Raw genomic sequence first — 17,240 nt, forward strand, 5'->3', positions numbered from 1 at the left:
TATATGAATATAAACATTAAGTAGGGGGGGGGGGTTGAGCACCACATAAATGTTTAAAAGAATAACAAAATAATGAGCCTTTTTTTAGATTTAGATTTTTGATTGACGAGTGAAAGAATGAACGATGCCCTGATTCATATGCAGACACATGTGTCTCTTGGTAGACACAATGACGTCACATGTCTGGCTCGCACGCGCCCGGAGGAGGAGCGCTGGGACGCGACAGAGGAAGAAGGGAAAAAAAGAAAAAACACCAACCATCAACGGGTCACGAACTATGACCTTTAACAGCAGAAAATCCAAATAATTAATTTTGTAAAATATCAGACAGCTCCCAAATCGCCGTTTGTCCACTTTTTGAGGTAAGGGTCGGCCTCGGCTTGAAAAGCACAGAAAAGCCTTCAGACGGTGCGCGTGATAAATTAGCGGTGCTAATTTCCCGGTTTGTATGCTAGCCGGAGCCGATGCGCGACTCGATACACGGTCGAGGAGGGTCGTTGCGCACAGCGGCTCCTATGAATTGGGTTGACATGTGCGTATGTATGACGTAGAGCATTACTAACGTGAGCTGTTGATGTGTCAATGTAGAATGAATGACGAACAAGCTGCGGATGTAGTCGTGTTATGCTAGCTTGGTTAGCTAACCGTAGACAACACGACCTTTTTACCTTTGCCTTCCCGGCAACACAAATGTGGCGGAAATGTCGTGGGACTCCCCCTCCCTCTACCCCCATGCTGAATCGCGAAACATTTATTTGCTACTAGCACATCTTCAGTACTATGCGCGCGTGAACATTGATGCGCTGACATGTATTCGTCGTGAGGATTCGCCACCAGTGTTATTGGCTGCTCGCCAAATTCTCCATTTTGTTGTGTTGTGATTCGTATCCAATCGTTGCAAGACTGTGGCGCTTCACGCCCCTCCCTTTATAGACAGTCGCGCCATGGCGTCAGACACTTCCGGGTGGCAAAGCGCGAGCATTGCCATCACAAACAGACACATTCAGCCGCAAATGGATATTTAGTGTTTCAGTAATATCCCAAATGAATGCATGCCAACTTACTAATATATAAAATATGAAAAGTGTGTAATAAGTCTTTGTATTTTACTAGAAATAAAATAGAGATGACAATTCCAGTGCGCTGTAATCAGTGTGCAAAATATTGACAGTGCAGTTGAGGGAATTCAGGGTCCTAAATGAAGCCTCTTGGTTTCAGGCACTGATGATCCATGTTGTAGTGGCCTTGCAAAACTGCCTGGCCTTTTATGTTCATTATATGATAAGTACAATGCTATACACTATAGTGCATCTTTATTTGTATATAGATTTCACAACAGCTCCAGTTGCAATGATTATTTCATATTCTGCAAGTTTAAACTGAGGTATTTAAGAAAATATTACTTCTGTGTAGTTATTTTTTTGCATGTGATGTTTATTTGCAGTAAAAAATCAAACTGAATCAGAATCAGAATCATCTTTATTGGCCAAGTATGTAGAACACACAAGGAATTTGTCTCCGGTATAACACGCTGCACTAGTATCATCGTAAACAACAAAATCATTGAACCATTTTAGAGTAACCAGTAGTTTTGTAGTACCATTTTGTGGTGCAAGAAGAGTGACTATGTCAGTGACTGTTTAAGGAGTTAATGGCTAGAAGGAAGAAGCTGTTTAAGTGTCTACCTAAAGATGTATTGTATTTGATTGTACTGTATTGTATTTTCAAATCCTTTAATCTTGTTCAAGACATTACGTATGGAAGGATTTAATCTGATGTGCAAAAAATGTGCTCCGTGCAGTAAAAATATGAATGATAATTGATCAATTTAGGCAGCTAAAACCCAAAGTATTTTTCACATCAAAAAAGCCAAGAATGCGTTGATTTCATCATATTTCTTTCTGTGAACTTTGGTTGGCCTGATACAGTCACGTAGTGGGCCGTTAATGTTGAACCCTGGAATGTGATATGAGTGTTTCCATACCGCACACCACAGGGGAGGAAGCAAGCAACCAAGGCAGGTCAATTGACAAAACAGGGTTAATGGCTTGAATGTTGATTGAAGCCATCTTCTCTACCATCGCAGTTTAAAAGTGTGATTTTCAGTCAAAAAGATGTCACATGAAGCAAATTATTGTTGAAAATCTGAACACGATTAACATTTCAACAAGTTGAGTTCTTCCCTTCATAACTTTGCTGCTCTGAATTGGGAATTTCTCCATTGCGAGACTAATAAAGTTTTATTTATCTTATCTTATAAACATTGAAAAAAATTAAGACTTAGATTGACATTTTTCTTGGTGGTCTGCTCTGAGCTTTTTCTAATGTAAAATGTATGCCTTGGCAAGATCGGGAAATGCTGCATTAATACAAAAATCATGAATAGCCTTCATGATACACCAGCACTAATATTTTATCCGCTCTTTTGTTATTATGCACCTTTGCGGGGGATTAATCATGCAGCTTCCATTGTTCCAAACAGTCCTCACTAATGACCTTACATCATCATCATCATCATCATCATGACGGCCAACCTGAATTTGCTCGCTCAGCAGAAAGCGGACTTTGATTACGAGGCAGAGGTAAGTGTGGCTTCCAGTGGAGTTTTGTCCACACTGTGTTTTATTTAGTGTTTGAAATGTTGGTTCTGTTCTGAGCAGACTGGCTGACAGGCTCCTCTGTAAACAAGACCATGCAGGGCAATGTGTTGGTTGTGTTTGTTTGAGCTGCTTGATGAAGATCCATAAAACATTTTTCAAATTGTAGTGTATTATTGTTCTCAACAGACTCGGCGATGAGTCAGTCACCCAAGTGCTTTCAGATTGTGTCTAGTGAGGCTCCAGCAACATCACAGCAGATACAGGTATGTATCTTCCACCTCTGGTGTTGTCTACTCTTTTCCTGTATTAGCCTGTGCCACACTACAGTATGTCTGCCACACTGTCGCTCTCCCTCCTCAGATTGTAACTGACCGGCAGAGTGGTCCGAAGATTCAGATCGTAACTGCCATGAACCCTTCCAGTGCTCCCAAGCAGCAATTCATTCTGACCACATCGGACAGCTCAGGGGCAGGAAAAGTTATTCTGACCTCTCCAGACAACCACAGCACAAAGCAGCTAATTTTTACATCTGCAGACAGCCTCATGCAAGGAAAGATACAGGTGACAACAATTCAATGCAATAAATACAAGATCACCTTTCTCTTTATGTTGACGTGACTGGCAACATTTTGACTTCATCTGTAATTTTAAAACATTAACAAATGATAGGCATTTAGCGACCCTCATGAGGATTAGTATTCAACTTGTTGTCCGAAGACATCAGCCATAAAGGAAACAAAATTGGAGCACGGTCAACGTGAAACCTTCATGTCGTCAACCCCTTGTTGTTGTAGATATGTAGGAGCCTGCTGACCTGCTTTCCGGGTTTGGTCACATGACGTGCCGCTTATGGCGAACAGTTACCCAGCAGAGCAAAGGTATAGACATGGCGGCAAAGAGTTTCCGTAACCCCCGTTCATATCCTTGGCTAAACTTAGTTCTTCCCCAACACAAGGCTCCAAATAAGCAGTTTTGTATCTCAATCATCAAAATTTGTATTTTGCCCAACATTGCAGAACAAAACTAAGAAATAAACATCGACCGTCAAAAGTAATGATTTGAGAGTTGAGTATTGGGAGCCCTTCTGATCGTTCACTTGAAATAGCCCCCACATGATTGTCAAATGCTAACTGTCAGAGACTAATTGTCATTTAGTCACTGACTGCGCGGTGTCAAAGTGGCGGCAGTAAGTGCACACCGGGCAGAGCACACGATAAATAAAAAAGTTCAATGAATTTTGTAATAGCAAGGAGATACACTGTAATTAATAAAAATACAGTGAGGGAAATTAAGGACAGCACAAGCACATGGAGGTGAGTAACTCGATTTCTCAACTTCAGTCATAAGGATGATGCTGTCTCTTGCGTGCTGAAGGGGCAATACACCTCACTTTTTTGCACCAAGAATCTCAGCTCCGGGCCTGGAGGGCCACTGTCCTGCCTGTTTTCCAGCTCTCCCGGCTGCAACACACCTGATTCAGATGATCAGCTCATCAGGCAGCTCTGAAGCAGCATTAGAACGATCCTGATGATTTCATTCAGGTGCTGCTCCTTGGAAAGATGGAAAACAGGTCGGACAGCGGCCCTTGAGGACCGACTTTGGACACCCCTGACCAAGATGATTCAACAACTGAGTGTTCATTTTACCAGAGCTACATTAAGGAAATATGTTTGGCTATATATGCCAATATTAATATTGCATTAATGTCTCTATCACTTTGTTCTCAGATTGTTACAGATCCTCTGTCGATGGAGCAGTTGCTCGGCCATTCGGGCGATCTGAGTCGGCCGCAGATGCTCGAGTACTGTGTGGTGTGTGGGGATAAGGCTTCAGGTGGTTGAGTTGACAGTAATGTTTTTCATGGATTGTTTTTGCCAGTCTGAGATTTATAGGATGCTAATCTGCTCTCAAACAAACACAAAGTGAGTCTCACATTCACATCACCTGTTTTCAGGCCGTCACTACGGAGCGATGAGTTGTGAGGGATGCAAAGGTTTCTTCAAGCGGAGTGTGAGGAAAAACCTGACCTACAGCTGCCGCAGTAAGCAGGATTGCGTCATTAACAAGCACCACCGCAACCGCTGTCAGTTCTGCCGGTTGAAGAAATGCCTCAACATGGGGATGAAGACTGACTGTGAGTCAAGAATTCAGTGCAATAAAACGGCACCCAAAACACAGCCTCAGTAGTTGCAGTGTTAGATCCCTTTAAGCAACGGATATTTGAAGACAAACAGTGGAGTAACACAGACTGATATATACTGTGTGTGTGTGTGTGTGTGTGTGTGTGTGTATATATAGGGCGGCTCGGTAGGCCAGTGGTTAGCGTGTCGGCTTCACAGTGCAGAGGTACGGGGTTCGATTCCAGCCTCCCTGTGTGGAGTTTGCATGTTCTCCCCGGGCCTGCGTGGGTTTTCTCCGGGTGCTCCGGTTTCCTCCCACATTCCAAAAACATGCGTGGCAGGATGACTGAACACTCTAAATTGTCCCGAGGTGTGAGTGTGAGCGTGGATGGTTGTTCGTTTCTGTGTGCCCTGCGATTGGCTGGCAACCGATTCAGGGTGTCCCCCGCCTACTGGCCGAAGACAGCTGGGATAGGCTCCAGCGCCCCCCGCGACCCTAGTGAGGATCAAGCGGCTCGGAAGATGAATGAATGAATATATATATATATATATATATATATATATATATATAAGATAAGATAAGATATCCTTTATTCGTCCCACACTGGGAAATTTACAGCCTCCAGCAGCAAGAATGTATGTAGAAAGAAGAAAGAGAAAAAAACAACAAACATCTTTCAATTAAATGCAATATGAACACAATGGATAAATCGCAGTACTATTTACAATTTTCCTTCACATCATTTAATTATTATTATTATTATGATTGTTATTTTTTATTCATCAGCCTGACAGCAGTCGGTAGGAACGAGCGTCGGTATCTCTCCTTTTTGCAGCGCGGGTGTTTTCCAGCTCTCCCAGCTGTAACACACCTGATTCAAATGATCAGCTCATCAACCAGCTCTGGAGAAGCATTAGAACAATCTTGATGATGTGAATCGTGTGTGTTGCTCCTGGGAGAGCTGGAAAACAGGCAGGACAGCGGCCCTTCAGGACTGACTTTTGACACCCCTGCCCTCAGTGGTTTACAAACCACTTGGGTGGTTTGGAGACTGGATGATTAAACTAAAAGTGTGATACAGAACATACTTTGCTCATTGCCCCCAGCCGTTCAAAGCGAGAGGAAGCCTGCCGATGTTGTGCCTAGAGAGAAACATGTCAACTGCGCACCCTCCACCCAAAAAATATACATCCGCAAGGATATTAACAGTCCACTCATCGCCACGCCAACCTTCATCTCGGACACAGAGACAGATGGCTCCAGGTTAGTGGCAATATACGGTAACTTCACAGTCTTGGCATGTTGACATGCGTCAGATGCAATGCGGGTCCTGAGAATGGTACATGTCGCTTGCAGATCGAGCCTGCTGGACCAGGGGATGCTGGTTAACATCCAGCAGCCCGTCATGCAGAGTGATGGAACGCTGATGCTGACAACTGATTCAAAGGTGTGACTCTCGGTGTGCTGTATTGTGCAAAAATCTACTTCCATTAAATATTTCCACAGGCTTCAAACAGCCATTGGCCAAGACACGGTCAAAATTGTAGGTGTAAAAATGTTGTATTTGTCTTTAGATGGAGTCCGGCCATAGTGACCTTGGGACGTTGGCAAATGTGGTGACATCACTGGCCAGCCTGAGCGATTCTTTAAAGCAGAACTTGAAAAATGGAGATTCATCCGACTGCCAATATATGGAAAAAAACACTACAGAGATAACACGGTTAGCAAAGCACTGCAAATTTCATGATTTAGCTTTTCACGAACAGGACTCTGCAAGTGGGCAGAGATGGCAAAAGTACCCTCACTCTGTACTTGAGTCAAAGTACAGCATCTGCTGCTAATTATCGTACTAATTATTGGTGTTCTGAAGTTTTCTGCGAATCGACAAATGTACGGGTTTGTGTGTGCATGCCTGTGTGTTTTGTGTTTTTCACAGTGCCTTTGACACCCTGGCCAAAGTTCTCAATCCCCCTGAAGTGGGCGTCATAACCGACAAGTGTGTTAGTGAAACGACCTTACAGCTAATTGGTCAAGACCAGGAGACCCCAATCATTGAGGTGGAAGGGCCGCTGCTCACGGATGGCCATGTTAAATTTAAGGTGGGTTAGATCAAGCAACTCAATAACGGTTATCAAATACTGTCAAGGCAAGGCGAGTTTTTTTGTACAGCACATTTTATATATAAGACAATTCAAAGTGATTTTCATAAAACATTCCAGAAAAAGAAACAAAATCTTAAGACATTCCAAAAATCACATTAAAGTCATCCAAAATCATGAGATTAAAACAATTACCAAGCATCAGTCTAGATCAGGGGTGCCCATTACGTCGATCGCGATCGACCATTAGATCACGGACTGGTCCCAAGTCGATCCGAGGGGTGTAGAGGGGAAAAAAAACCCAAAACATTTGTGTCTCTGTGTATGTTCGTAATATATTTTTTTGTTAATGCACACTGCACCCTAATCATTCAATCAGTCTCACTTTCACAAAAACTATTTAAAAAAGAAAATCAAATAAAGAAGGTCTTCTTAAACCTAACATGTCACCGGAAGTTGATAGCGCTCAGCAGTCTGCAGTTGCAGCTTGTGATCAGAGTTGTTGCGCTATATCTTTTACGTTATCATTATTCTCATTCAGAGTTTGTTTTGTACAATTCACCAAGGGGACGGGCAAAGAAATGCAATACAGTACAGTACATGCTGATTTATATAGCGCTTTCACAACAGCGGCAGCTGTAACAAAGCGCTTAACAAAACAGTTAACATAAAGTAAAATAATAAACACAACACATAACATAAAACACGGACAGTCGTGCAGTCCTAACCACTTTTCCGTCACACACTTTGTTGTTTGAAGCAGTTTGAGATGAAAGAGGAGAGAATCAAAGTGTCCTTTCACCAGTGGATCAGAGACGTCGTGCTCAAAATGTGCACACGTCGGCTACAAGCTAAGTTTCAAAGTCAACAAGAAGCTGTAGCATCCATTGACGAAAAAAGAGATTGGTTCACTTCTCCTGTCGCATGGAAATCCATTTCAATTCCAAGCGGTGACTCTCGGTTCCAAAGACGCATCGGCGCTCTGCGCCAACGCTCCTCTCTCCTCATCCTCAACTTCAGCGGCCATCCATCCAGCCGCACCAACGCCAACTGTCCAACAGCGCTGACATAGCCACTGAACAAATCGGGGTTGTGAAAAATGCTGCCCATTACAGGCGCAAAAAACACAAGCGCCCCAGGTCTGTCCAGCACCGAGAGTCAATGGCGCCGACATCCCTCCCCAATCAAAATCTGTGTTGGTACAGGCGTGCTGCCGAGGAGGCGCAACTACCAAGCACAGATACTTCTCCTTTGACGAATGTCGTGGCCAAAAAACGCTGAAAACAGTCCATATCAGGTCCACATGATGAAACAACGGCAACGACATGTGACAAAACAAAAACAACAAAAAAGAACAAAAAAGCAAGGCTCTTGAAGAGCACTTGCCGAAGGATGCCTACTCGGGCGCCATCTTGGGGGGGGGGGGGAACAAAGGGGTCGAGGGGAATCTGGAGGGCCGAGAGGAATCTGGAGGGCCGAGAGAAGCATTTTAAAACGGTACGCGTGAGCTATGCTCGTTAACAGTCTGTCTTAGTGCACCGCATGCCTCACTGTCAGGCTATTGCTCATTGTGTCATGCGTGCATGCGCATGCGCTGTAACGGGTCGATCTCGGCAGGTTGTTTGATTGAAAAGTAGATCTTCGGTCAAAAATTGAAAGTAGTAATGTTTGTATGTTGTAAAGTTTGGGCACCCCTGGTCTAGACATATTAAATGATAGCGTGCAAATGGGGATTAAAAGAAGAGAATAAAGCTAGATTCCTGAGAATGCTGCAGTAAACAGTAACGTTTTCAGCTCTGATTTAAATCAATGGAGAATTTGAGCAGACCTCAAGTCTACAGGGAGTTTGTTCCACTGGGTAGCATTATAACACAATGCTTGTTTGATTCTGGGAATACACAAGAGGCCTGTCCCAGATGACCAACGGGTCTGGATGCATCACAGAGTACATCTTGAATGTATTTTGGTCTAAGACCATTTCAAGATCTATATACCGGTAATAAAATATATTCCGTGACTCACTGGAAGCCAGTGTAGTGATTTGAGAATATGTGCGATGTGGTCTAATCATTCACAATGACAGTATTATTGCCACCAAAAAAAAGGAATAGAAAGGCCACTTGGGTTAATGACATGAACACGTCTCCTTGAAAGAACCTGGACAACTTGTCCTTATGTCTTCCTTCTAGCTGACCATGCCTAGCCCCATGCCTGAGTACCTGAATGTACACTACATCTGTGAGTCGGCCTCCAGGCTTCTCTTCCTCTCAATGCACTGGGCACGTTCCATCCCTGCCTTCGTAGCCCTCGGGTAAGGACACGCACAGTAATGACATTCCAGTTTACTGTAACACTAAACACACAACAAAAATAACGAGACACATTCTATATTTAAATCCAAGACATGCTTTCATTTTATAAAACACTGCCAGTCCTAATCCCATGTGATGTCAATGTAAAATCCCATTGACGTGCTAATGAAAATTAGCATTCACTTCCAGGAGTAATATTCCTCCAAATAATGACTTTTCAGATGCAAATGCTCTAGGAACACAAACAGGCAAAAAAGAGATCAATGCGCAAAGACAAATATTCTTACTAATATGCGAAAAGCAAGTTATATTAATTGAGCTCAATTGCAGCTATCTTCCTCTACAGTATAGAGGGGTGCCCATTAGGTCGATCCTGATCTACCGGTAGATCTAAGACAGGTCCCAAGTAGATGCGAGGAGTGTCGAGAAGAAATAAAACAAACAACCATTTTTGTGTCTTTGTACATCTTAGTAATATATTTTTTTGTTAATATACACTGCACACTAATCATCTTATCAGTCTCATTTTCACAATTTTTTTTTTAAATAAAGCAGGTAAATCTTAAATTTCCGGTGGCGCGTAATTACGTCACCGGAAGTTGTTAGCGCTCAGCAGTTTGCAATTGCAGCTTGTGATCAGAGCTGTTGTGTGTGTGTGTGTATGCGTGTGTGTGTGTATGCGTGTGTGTATGCGCGCGCCGGTAAGGGTAGATCCCGGGTTGATCGAAAAGTAGATCTTCGATTCAAAAGGTTTGGGCACCCCTGCTAGTCTATACTTACTAATATGTACATACTAGGGATGTGAATCTCAGCACTGAGGATGATTCGATACACATCACGATCCACTGCCAGCGATGCGATACTTAAACGATACATGGAATTTTCTGGCGATACGATGTGATACGTTTCACTGTCGTCACGATGCGATACGATTCGATACACATTAAGTTCAAATCAATGCGATCCGATACGATACAATGCAATTTGTTGCGATATTGTGCAATTAAACATGATGCAAATAAGCAAAGAAAAAAAGCTTTTAAAAAGATGGAATTCAGTATGGTATTACAAAAAGGATACCACTTTATTCCTTATAAAGAGTAGAACTTGTAAAACAACTTATTTAAGCCCTTTCACAATTGGGTTTTGTGCAAAGAAAATGTAAACAATTTGGCACCTGAGACTCACAGCTGTTGCTATAGTGTAAACACAAACAGACTCTCACTGAGTGTCTTATATGAAATATTCATATATATATATATATATATATATATATATGAATCTATAGCGCAAGATGTCCACCCATCCACTGTAAGTGCAACTCTTTGCGCACTGTTCAGCGACACAGTAATCTCACTTCTCACATTGTTGTACACATCGGGAATATGTTTGTAAGTGAACACAGACCTGTCTGGTATTTTATACCTGGGTTCCAAAACGTGCACGAGCTGTCTGAAACCCTCGTTGTCCACCACGCTAAGGCTGGAGGTCTTTGCATATGAAATAAGCAGTGGCCTTAGTTATAGCCATTGCGCGGTCACAGTGAGCTGCAAGGGGACTCCCAAAATAAGAGGCAATTTTTTTCTGATCCTGACCTGGTTTACCAAGAGTTTCTCCGGTGTCCGACGAGGAACTGGGCGGGGAAGCGGGGGGAGCGGGAGGGAAACTTGTCGGTGATCTGGTGCCATCGGTTTAAGTGGGTCTGCATATTTGTGGTGCTGCCGTTGTATGGCTTCTTAGTGCGACATTCCTTGCAAATTACGGAGGTTTTATCAAGCTTTCCGTCTTTCTTTTCGAAGCCGTAGTATTTCCAAACATAAGATTTGAATGTTGCGGCTGCATTAAATATAGTAGTTTCCTTGCTGCTGCGTGCGCTAACTTCCATAATGTTTCGCTCGTTGTGTACTGGACTGTATGTGACGCACGGCTACCGTCCGTATTCAAAACAAAACGCAAAGCAATGATGATGCATTCATTGCGCCTAGGAAAGGGCAGATATGTGACGTTTAACATGAATAAAACGGCGCTTGAATCGGATTTTACCGATACCCATCAATGCATCGTGATGAATCGCGATTTCACCGATACCCATCAATGCATCGTGATGAATCGCGATTTCACCCGTCATCGTGATGAATCGCGATTTCACCCGTCAATCGCGTCGTACCCAGTGAATGAGCCGATGCACTCGGATCGAGGACGTGCGCATCGATGTATCGATTAATATCGATTATTTTCCACACCCTTAGTATATACCAGATATATACATGTACACATATAGCTTAGAATAGCTCGCGGGCCCCATTTGTTGAGAGGCCATGACACCAAATGCGCGCAGGCAAACTTGCCTGCAAGAGGTGAAGCAGTGATGTTAGAGCATTTTGAAAGCCTTTTTGGCGTTGAATTGGTCTTTCCAATTCATTGGTCTTTCCAATTCAACGCAGCATTTTCTTGATCAGATTCCGAGGAATCTGTCACTCTTGCAATTTTCCAGGGTCAAGACCAATGGAAGTTGTTTCAATCGACACTTTTTCTTTTCTTTCTATGACAGCTTATTAGGGTCACATAGCGAGGAAAAAAAACAAGAACAGACAGATTTACAACCCGAGGCAAGCGATCTGGTATATCACTCAATAGCAACTGGTGGGTGGAAGGGACAGCCCAGTCAGCAAGCAACTTGATCTCACATTTTTTCCTAAAACGGCACCATGCATTAAAATTGATAGTTGGGTTATTTTAGCAAATACAAGGTTCAACCCAAAAATGGGATCACAAGATATTTATTAAACTTGATATTATTGCTCCATTTCCCCATCAAAACATCGAATTGGGCCGCTGGCGGTACACTTTAAGTTAGAGAACACATTTTTAGAAAACGACCATATGCAGCTGGCAACCTTTGGAGCCAAGCTGCCAGAGGCAAAAAGCAGGCATGCGATAGACATGAAGCACAACATCAGGTTCATTGTCATGTTTTTTTTTTTTACCAGGCAGGAAGAAAACACCAATTTGGTGCGAGCCTGCTGGAACGAGCTCTTCACTCTGGGTCTCGCTCAATGTGCTCATGTGATGAACCTGTCCACCATCTTGGCTGCCATTGTCAACCACCTTCAAAGCAGCATCCAGGATGGTATGGGCCACCGCTATCTTCATCTCACAGTAGGACAGAACAACATCATTTGTAGTGTCAAAATATGCCCAATTCACAGGTGAGGATCACCGGATGTTTTAGTCATACAATGTATTCCCTCCTATTCTTTGCCTTGGGCCTTAACACTATTGATGACTCGCGAGAGCAAAGTAGATGCGAGTTTGGAAGGTAAACGTCTACTATTGCATCTCTCCCTGTCCTTTGCAACTCTAGCTAACTGCCACACCAACTTCATAAGCCTTCTAATCTGACTTGGCAGTCACTTGATCAGAAAAAAATGGAATAACTTCGTTACACTCTTTGGTGCTGGCAGTGGTAGCATATTTTCAAGTCAATTTAAAATTGTGATACCATTGTGCCTTAAGATACGAATTTAATCTGTTCCATGACCATGTGTGCCACTCAAAACAATTCTCAAATCATCTTTTCTGCTTGAAGTAAATAGAATAGCTTTACTCTGTTCCAGCCTCTCCCCAAAAACAACAAATATTTGTAATTTGTTTTAAATACGAAAACACTATATTATTCTAATTTTAAGAACATGCAGTAAGATATAACTAAATAGAAAGTCAAGAAATCAAACAGTGTTTGTCACATTATTTTGCTTCCATTCAATGGATATCATTGTGCTCCTCCTGGTTTCGGTGACTTGGCCTTCTCGGGGCAATATAAAAGAGGTGGCTGTTTTTTTTTAGAAATACCTCTTTCTTTTGTATATATTTTCAATCCTGAACTGTTGAATGTCTGAGTATCTAGTAAAGCTCTTCATAAATAAAATATATTATTATACATAGTTGTATACACATGGAGTTGGTGTCCGCTCCACAGTCAGCAACAGTTAAAAGTATTCGTTCTTTGCAGAGGATAAAGAATGAATGCCTCTGAATATTGTTATATTCTCTGTCGACATGTGTTGTTCCAACATTTGCTTCCGTTGTATCCATTGCTAATAACTGCAACGTGGATGCTAATTGTTGGAATGTGACATGTGGTGACCATCTTTGTGACATTTTTATGAAAATGACCTCTAAAATTCCTCTTAAAAAATATCTCTTGAGAACTATTTAAGTTTTACTGCTTCAAGATAATTTGAATATGTCTTTTGACCGGCTGTTCCAAAGGCAGTCTACAAAATTCTTCCCAGTTTTGGCTCACACAAAAAATTACATTTCTCTGGAAGCCCTCATCCAATTTTTAAAATTCTTGCTGCGTTGTATTCGGGTTGAAATGGCCGTTCCAAACTGACTCAGCCTTTTGACAGACTGTCATGAGTGTGTAATCAGGTCACGTCGCTACTATTAGCTAGCCTGATTGTGGCGTTTTCTATTATATGTTAGCATCCGCTAGCAGGCTTTAAAGCAAATGTACTGTATGTGGTTGTTTCAAATACACAACACGTTTATCGTCTTTTCTGTTTAGTTTGAAAGTAAACTTCAACTGCAAGTGCAACAAACTGTCTGAAGTCTCTTTTTTTGAAGAATTGTTTGCAAGTCAAAGCCAAATAAAAACGCTAATGACGGGTCACTTGTTTCTCAAAGCACCACCATATCTCCCAGAACTATGTGTGATTGCTGACACCTGATGGCGATCCATCCAGCATGGTTGACACAGACCTTGTTGTCCTGTGAATTTGTGTGACCTGTAGACAAGCTGTCAGTGGAGAGAGTGAAGCAGGTGATGGAGCACATCTGGAAGTTCCAGGAGTTTTGCAACAGCATGACGAGATTGGAGACAGACAACTATGAGTACGCCTACTTGAAGGCCATCGTCTTGTTCAGTCCCGGTGGGTCTTTGTTTCACCAATGCTGTGAATAGTCAAACGATGTGAATGCGAGGAATACAAAAGCAGAAAAACAAAACAGAAATGCATTCATATGATGTCAACAGATCACCCTGGTGTCGACTGCAGCGGACAGGTGGAAAAGTTTCAAGAAAAAGCCTTGATGGAGCTACAGGACTATGTGCAGAAAACATATCCAGATGACACGTACAGGTATAAAAGGCATTCCTACTTTCTGTATGGTGACTCCAAAAATCCAGAGATCTGTAGAAAGATTTCTATTCCTAAAAGCTATATTAACACGCTGCTTAAATATTGGAAAATGATAAAACTACAGACATTATTCAGTTACCGGTAAATGAAAATTGTACGGTGGACTGAATTACATGCCCAAGGTTCTTAATTCTCTTTGTTTTATGTTTAGTTTGACAGTAGATAATTTTACAAACAGTTAAACATTAAATACAACTGAACTATACTTAAAAATGTACTGTACTGGATTTTAGAAAGTAAACAGGCTGTATGCATAGGTACCAATTCCATTCTTACATGTTTCGTTGAATTTCATGTTTTAAAACAAAATTATATTTGTATTTAATTGAGTGATTTACTTCACTTACCACTAGTGAGAGCCCACATACCACTAATTGTACTCGTATCACATTTTGCAAATCCCTGACCTGTCATGCTCCTGAAACTACCAGACTTTGTTTTTCACTCTGCACTTATGGTGTGTGCGTGCGTGTGTGTGCTTGCATGCGTGCATGCATGTCTCCATCCATCTTCAGGTTGACTCGCATCCTGACTCGACTCCCGGCGCTGCGCCTCATGAACTCCAACATCACCGAGGAGCTCTTCTTTACTGGCTTGATCGGCAACGTCTCGATTGACAGCATCATTCCCTACATCCTCAAGATGGAAACAGCTGAGTATAACAGCCAGGATGTCGACCCTGCTGAGTGATGAGGAAAAACATTTCCAAGTCTCCACTTCAGGTACTCTTTGTTCCCTCGAGGGTTGGTCCAGGTTTCGTGTTGAAACTGTGTTGAGTATCCTACAGTGGCCTCATGATGTACAAATCCTAAAGCCTTTGGAGGCATACTCTCATCTCATCAATGAAACCCAATGGTTCAAAATTGCATCTGACCTAAAGATGGAATAATAAAGAATCCAACTAAATACAGTGTAAAAACGAACATATGACTTCTAATTTTTTGCCTGCATTTCAAATGTATGTTTTAATACGTATGAATTGCCTTGCGGTACAAACTGGTATCTGATACCCCTCATGTGCATTTAGTCTAAGCAATTACAAATGTTATGAAATATAAATATGTGTTGCAATGCCTTTGCTAATCTTGGTTTTTTTATTTTATTTTTTTTTTATCTATGAACACATGTAACTAACAACTGGAAGGAGAGCATCTATCAGGTGCATAGGTCTACTTGTGTAATAGCAGCACAACAGACCTCCATTGTTTATCTGTAAGCAAAGTTCTTTTATAGGTAACGGATATTACCCTTGATGTATTTATTCCAGTTTTTAGCTCTCTAGCTTTCTTTCATACAATTAGCCAAATTATTAAATTGTATCAGGTTTATATTTTGGTTGCTGAATGGCATCGCTGATGTTCTGAGTGCTTCTGTTATGCACATGTATTTCTGGCCTTGAATCAATTCATGGCTAATGTCTCCCGTGCAATCACCTCATCACTTTTCCCTTTATGACAATCACAATTTCTTTATTTCCTGTCCTGTCATTGTCTCTTGACTGTTTGTCTCCATTTTGTATGTTTATTTATCAAAAACATTTATTTTTACACACTTGTCTAAGTGTAGCATTGCTACTGTTTTTGTGCTTAAGTTTGCAAAGTGCACATCAGACCACTTTTGTGGCAATCGTACACATCTGTCCTGACTGCACTCTTTGTGTTTTGTATGTTTTCTGAAGACTACAAAATTGTTCTGAACAATTTTGCTTGTTGCATACTAAGTGTACTTTGGGGCAGGATTCCCTAATTTTAGGGGGGGGGGGACAAAAGAAAAAAAATATTGTTGGAAGCCAGTCTCAAGTGCATTGTCTTGACGACTTTATGCAGCTGCTTTCTGCTTTTCTGATGGGTCAGAAAATGTATCTATGAATGAGAATGGGAATCTATCTGTCCATTATCCGAGTCACTTATCCTCATGAGGACCATGCTGGAGCCCATCCTAGCCGTCTTCGGGCAGTGGGGGCAGGGGGGGTCCACCCTGAAACAGGTTGCCTACCAATCACAGGGCACACATAAACAAACAACCATTCATTTTCACAGTCACACTTTGGAACAATTTAGAGTGTTTCATTAACCTGCCATGCATGTTTTTGGAATGTGGGAGGAAAACGCAGTATCCGGAGAAAACCCACGCAGGCACGGGGAAAACATGCACACTGCAAACAGGAGGGCCAGAGCCCGGAATTGAACCCTGGATCTTTGTTTTGTGAGGCAGACATGCGAATCAGAAATAAGTTCTTGTGCATGTGAATGGTAATATTTGAGTTTAATACTCATTGAGACTGTTTGTAAAGGTGTTGGTGGGAACTTACCTTTGTACATGTAATTTCATTAAAATGAGTGCATGTTGTTTTTAAGCAATTTTATAATGTTTATGCTGTCTGCTCTATTAACCATCATTTTATAGTGCATCATTGTGCATGAAGAAGTGGATCGTTGCATTTTATTAAATGCTGTATGAAATACGTTATTTAAATGTTGTGGCTTTAACATATTAGGATGAACACCTCCGTTTTGGAAGAAATTTGATTTTTTTCTTCACTTTTCTGGTTTGAGTATTCTCGGGCTAACATTTTTATGGCATACAGTATGTCCATTTTTGTTTTCATCTGTTGTATGGTTTTCAGTAAATTCGTGAAATTATTTTACCCAGAAGTGATAGCAACCTTATTTCTACCTCACAGATGACGATGTAACAAATTGCATTAACCGAACTCCTGTATTAACATTCCAGTCAATGAGGCTGGCTTTGTCGAAGCCACGCACCATAAATAAATTGTTATTCATCCATTTGCCTACCGCACTGTTCTTTTTTAACCGAATTATGCCCCTGACGTGCCATTGCACACGTAGCTTCTTCTCAATAGAGTACTTAAATGCAGTAGTTCTTAACCTTGCTAGGGGT

General features: G+C 41.8%; 1 protein-coding gene across 2 annotated transcripts; it reads left to right on the top strand.

Annotated features, from left to right (window-relative positions):
- Positions 1–146: 146 nt before the first annotated feature.
- On the top strand, positions 147–16,094 carry nr2c2 (nuclear receptor subfamily 2, group C, member 2). 2 transcript variants are annotated; one of them, XM_052050333.1, is made up of 15 exons: positions 147–362; positions 2,483–2,582; positions 2,787–2,863; positions 2,961–3,161; positions 4,328–4,433; positions 4,555–4,734; positions 5,828–5,984; positions 6,078–6,168; positions 6,296–6,441; positions 6,658–6,820; positions 9,010–9,131; positions 12,123–12,262; positions 13,929–14,066; positions 14,171–14,276; positions 14,852–16,094. In XM_052050333.1, the coding sequence occupies exons 3-15, from the start codon at positions 2,795–2,797 to the stop codon at positions 15,024–15,026; spliced, it is 1,794 nt and encodes a 597-aa protein (XP_051906293.1). In that variant the 5' UTR covers positions 147–362; positions 2,483–2,582; positions 2,787–2,794; the 3' UTR covers positions 15,027–16,094. The 2 variants fall into 2 exon arrangements, with proteins under 2 accessions (XP_051906293.1, XP_051906302.1); XM_052050342.1 differs by lacking the exon at positions 147–362 and adding an exon at positions 382–532.
- The last annotated feature ends 1,146 nt before the right edge of the window (positions 16,095–17,240 follow it).

The sequence above is a fragment of the Hippocampus zosterae genome, chromosome 2, assembly GCF_025434085.1.
Source record: "Hippocampus zosterae strain Florida chromosome 2, ASM2543408v3, whole genome shotgun sequence".
In the NCBI taxonomy this organism is placed as follows: domain Eukaryota; kingdom Metazoa; phylum Chordata; class Actinopteri; order Syngnathiformes; family Syngnathidae; genus Hippocampus; species Hippocampus zosterae.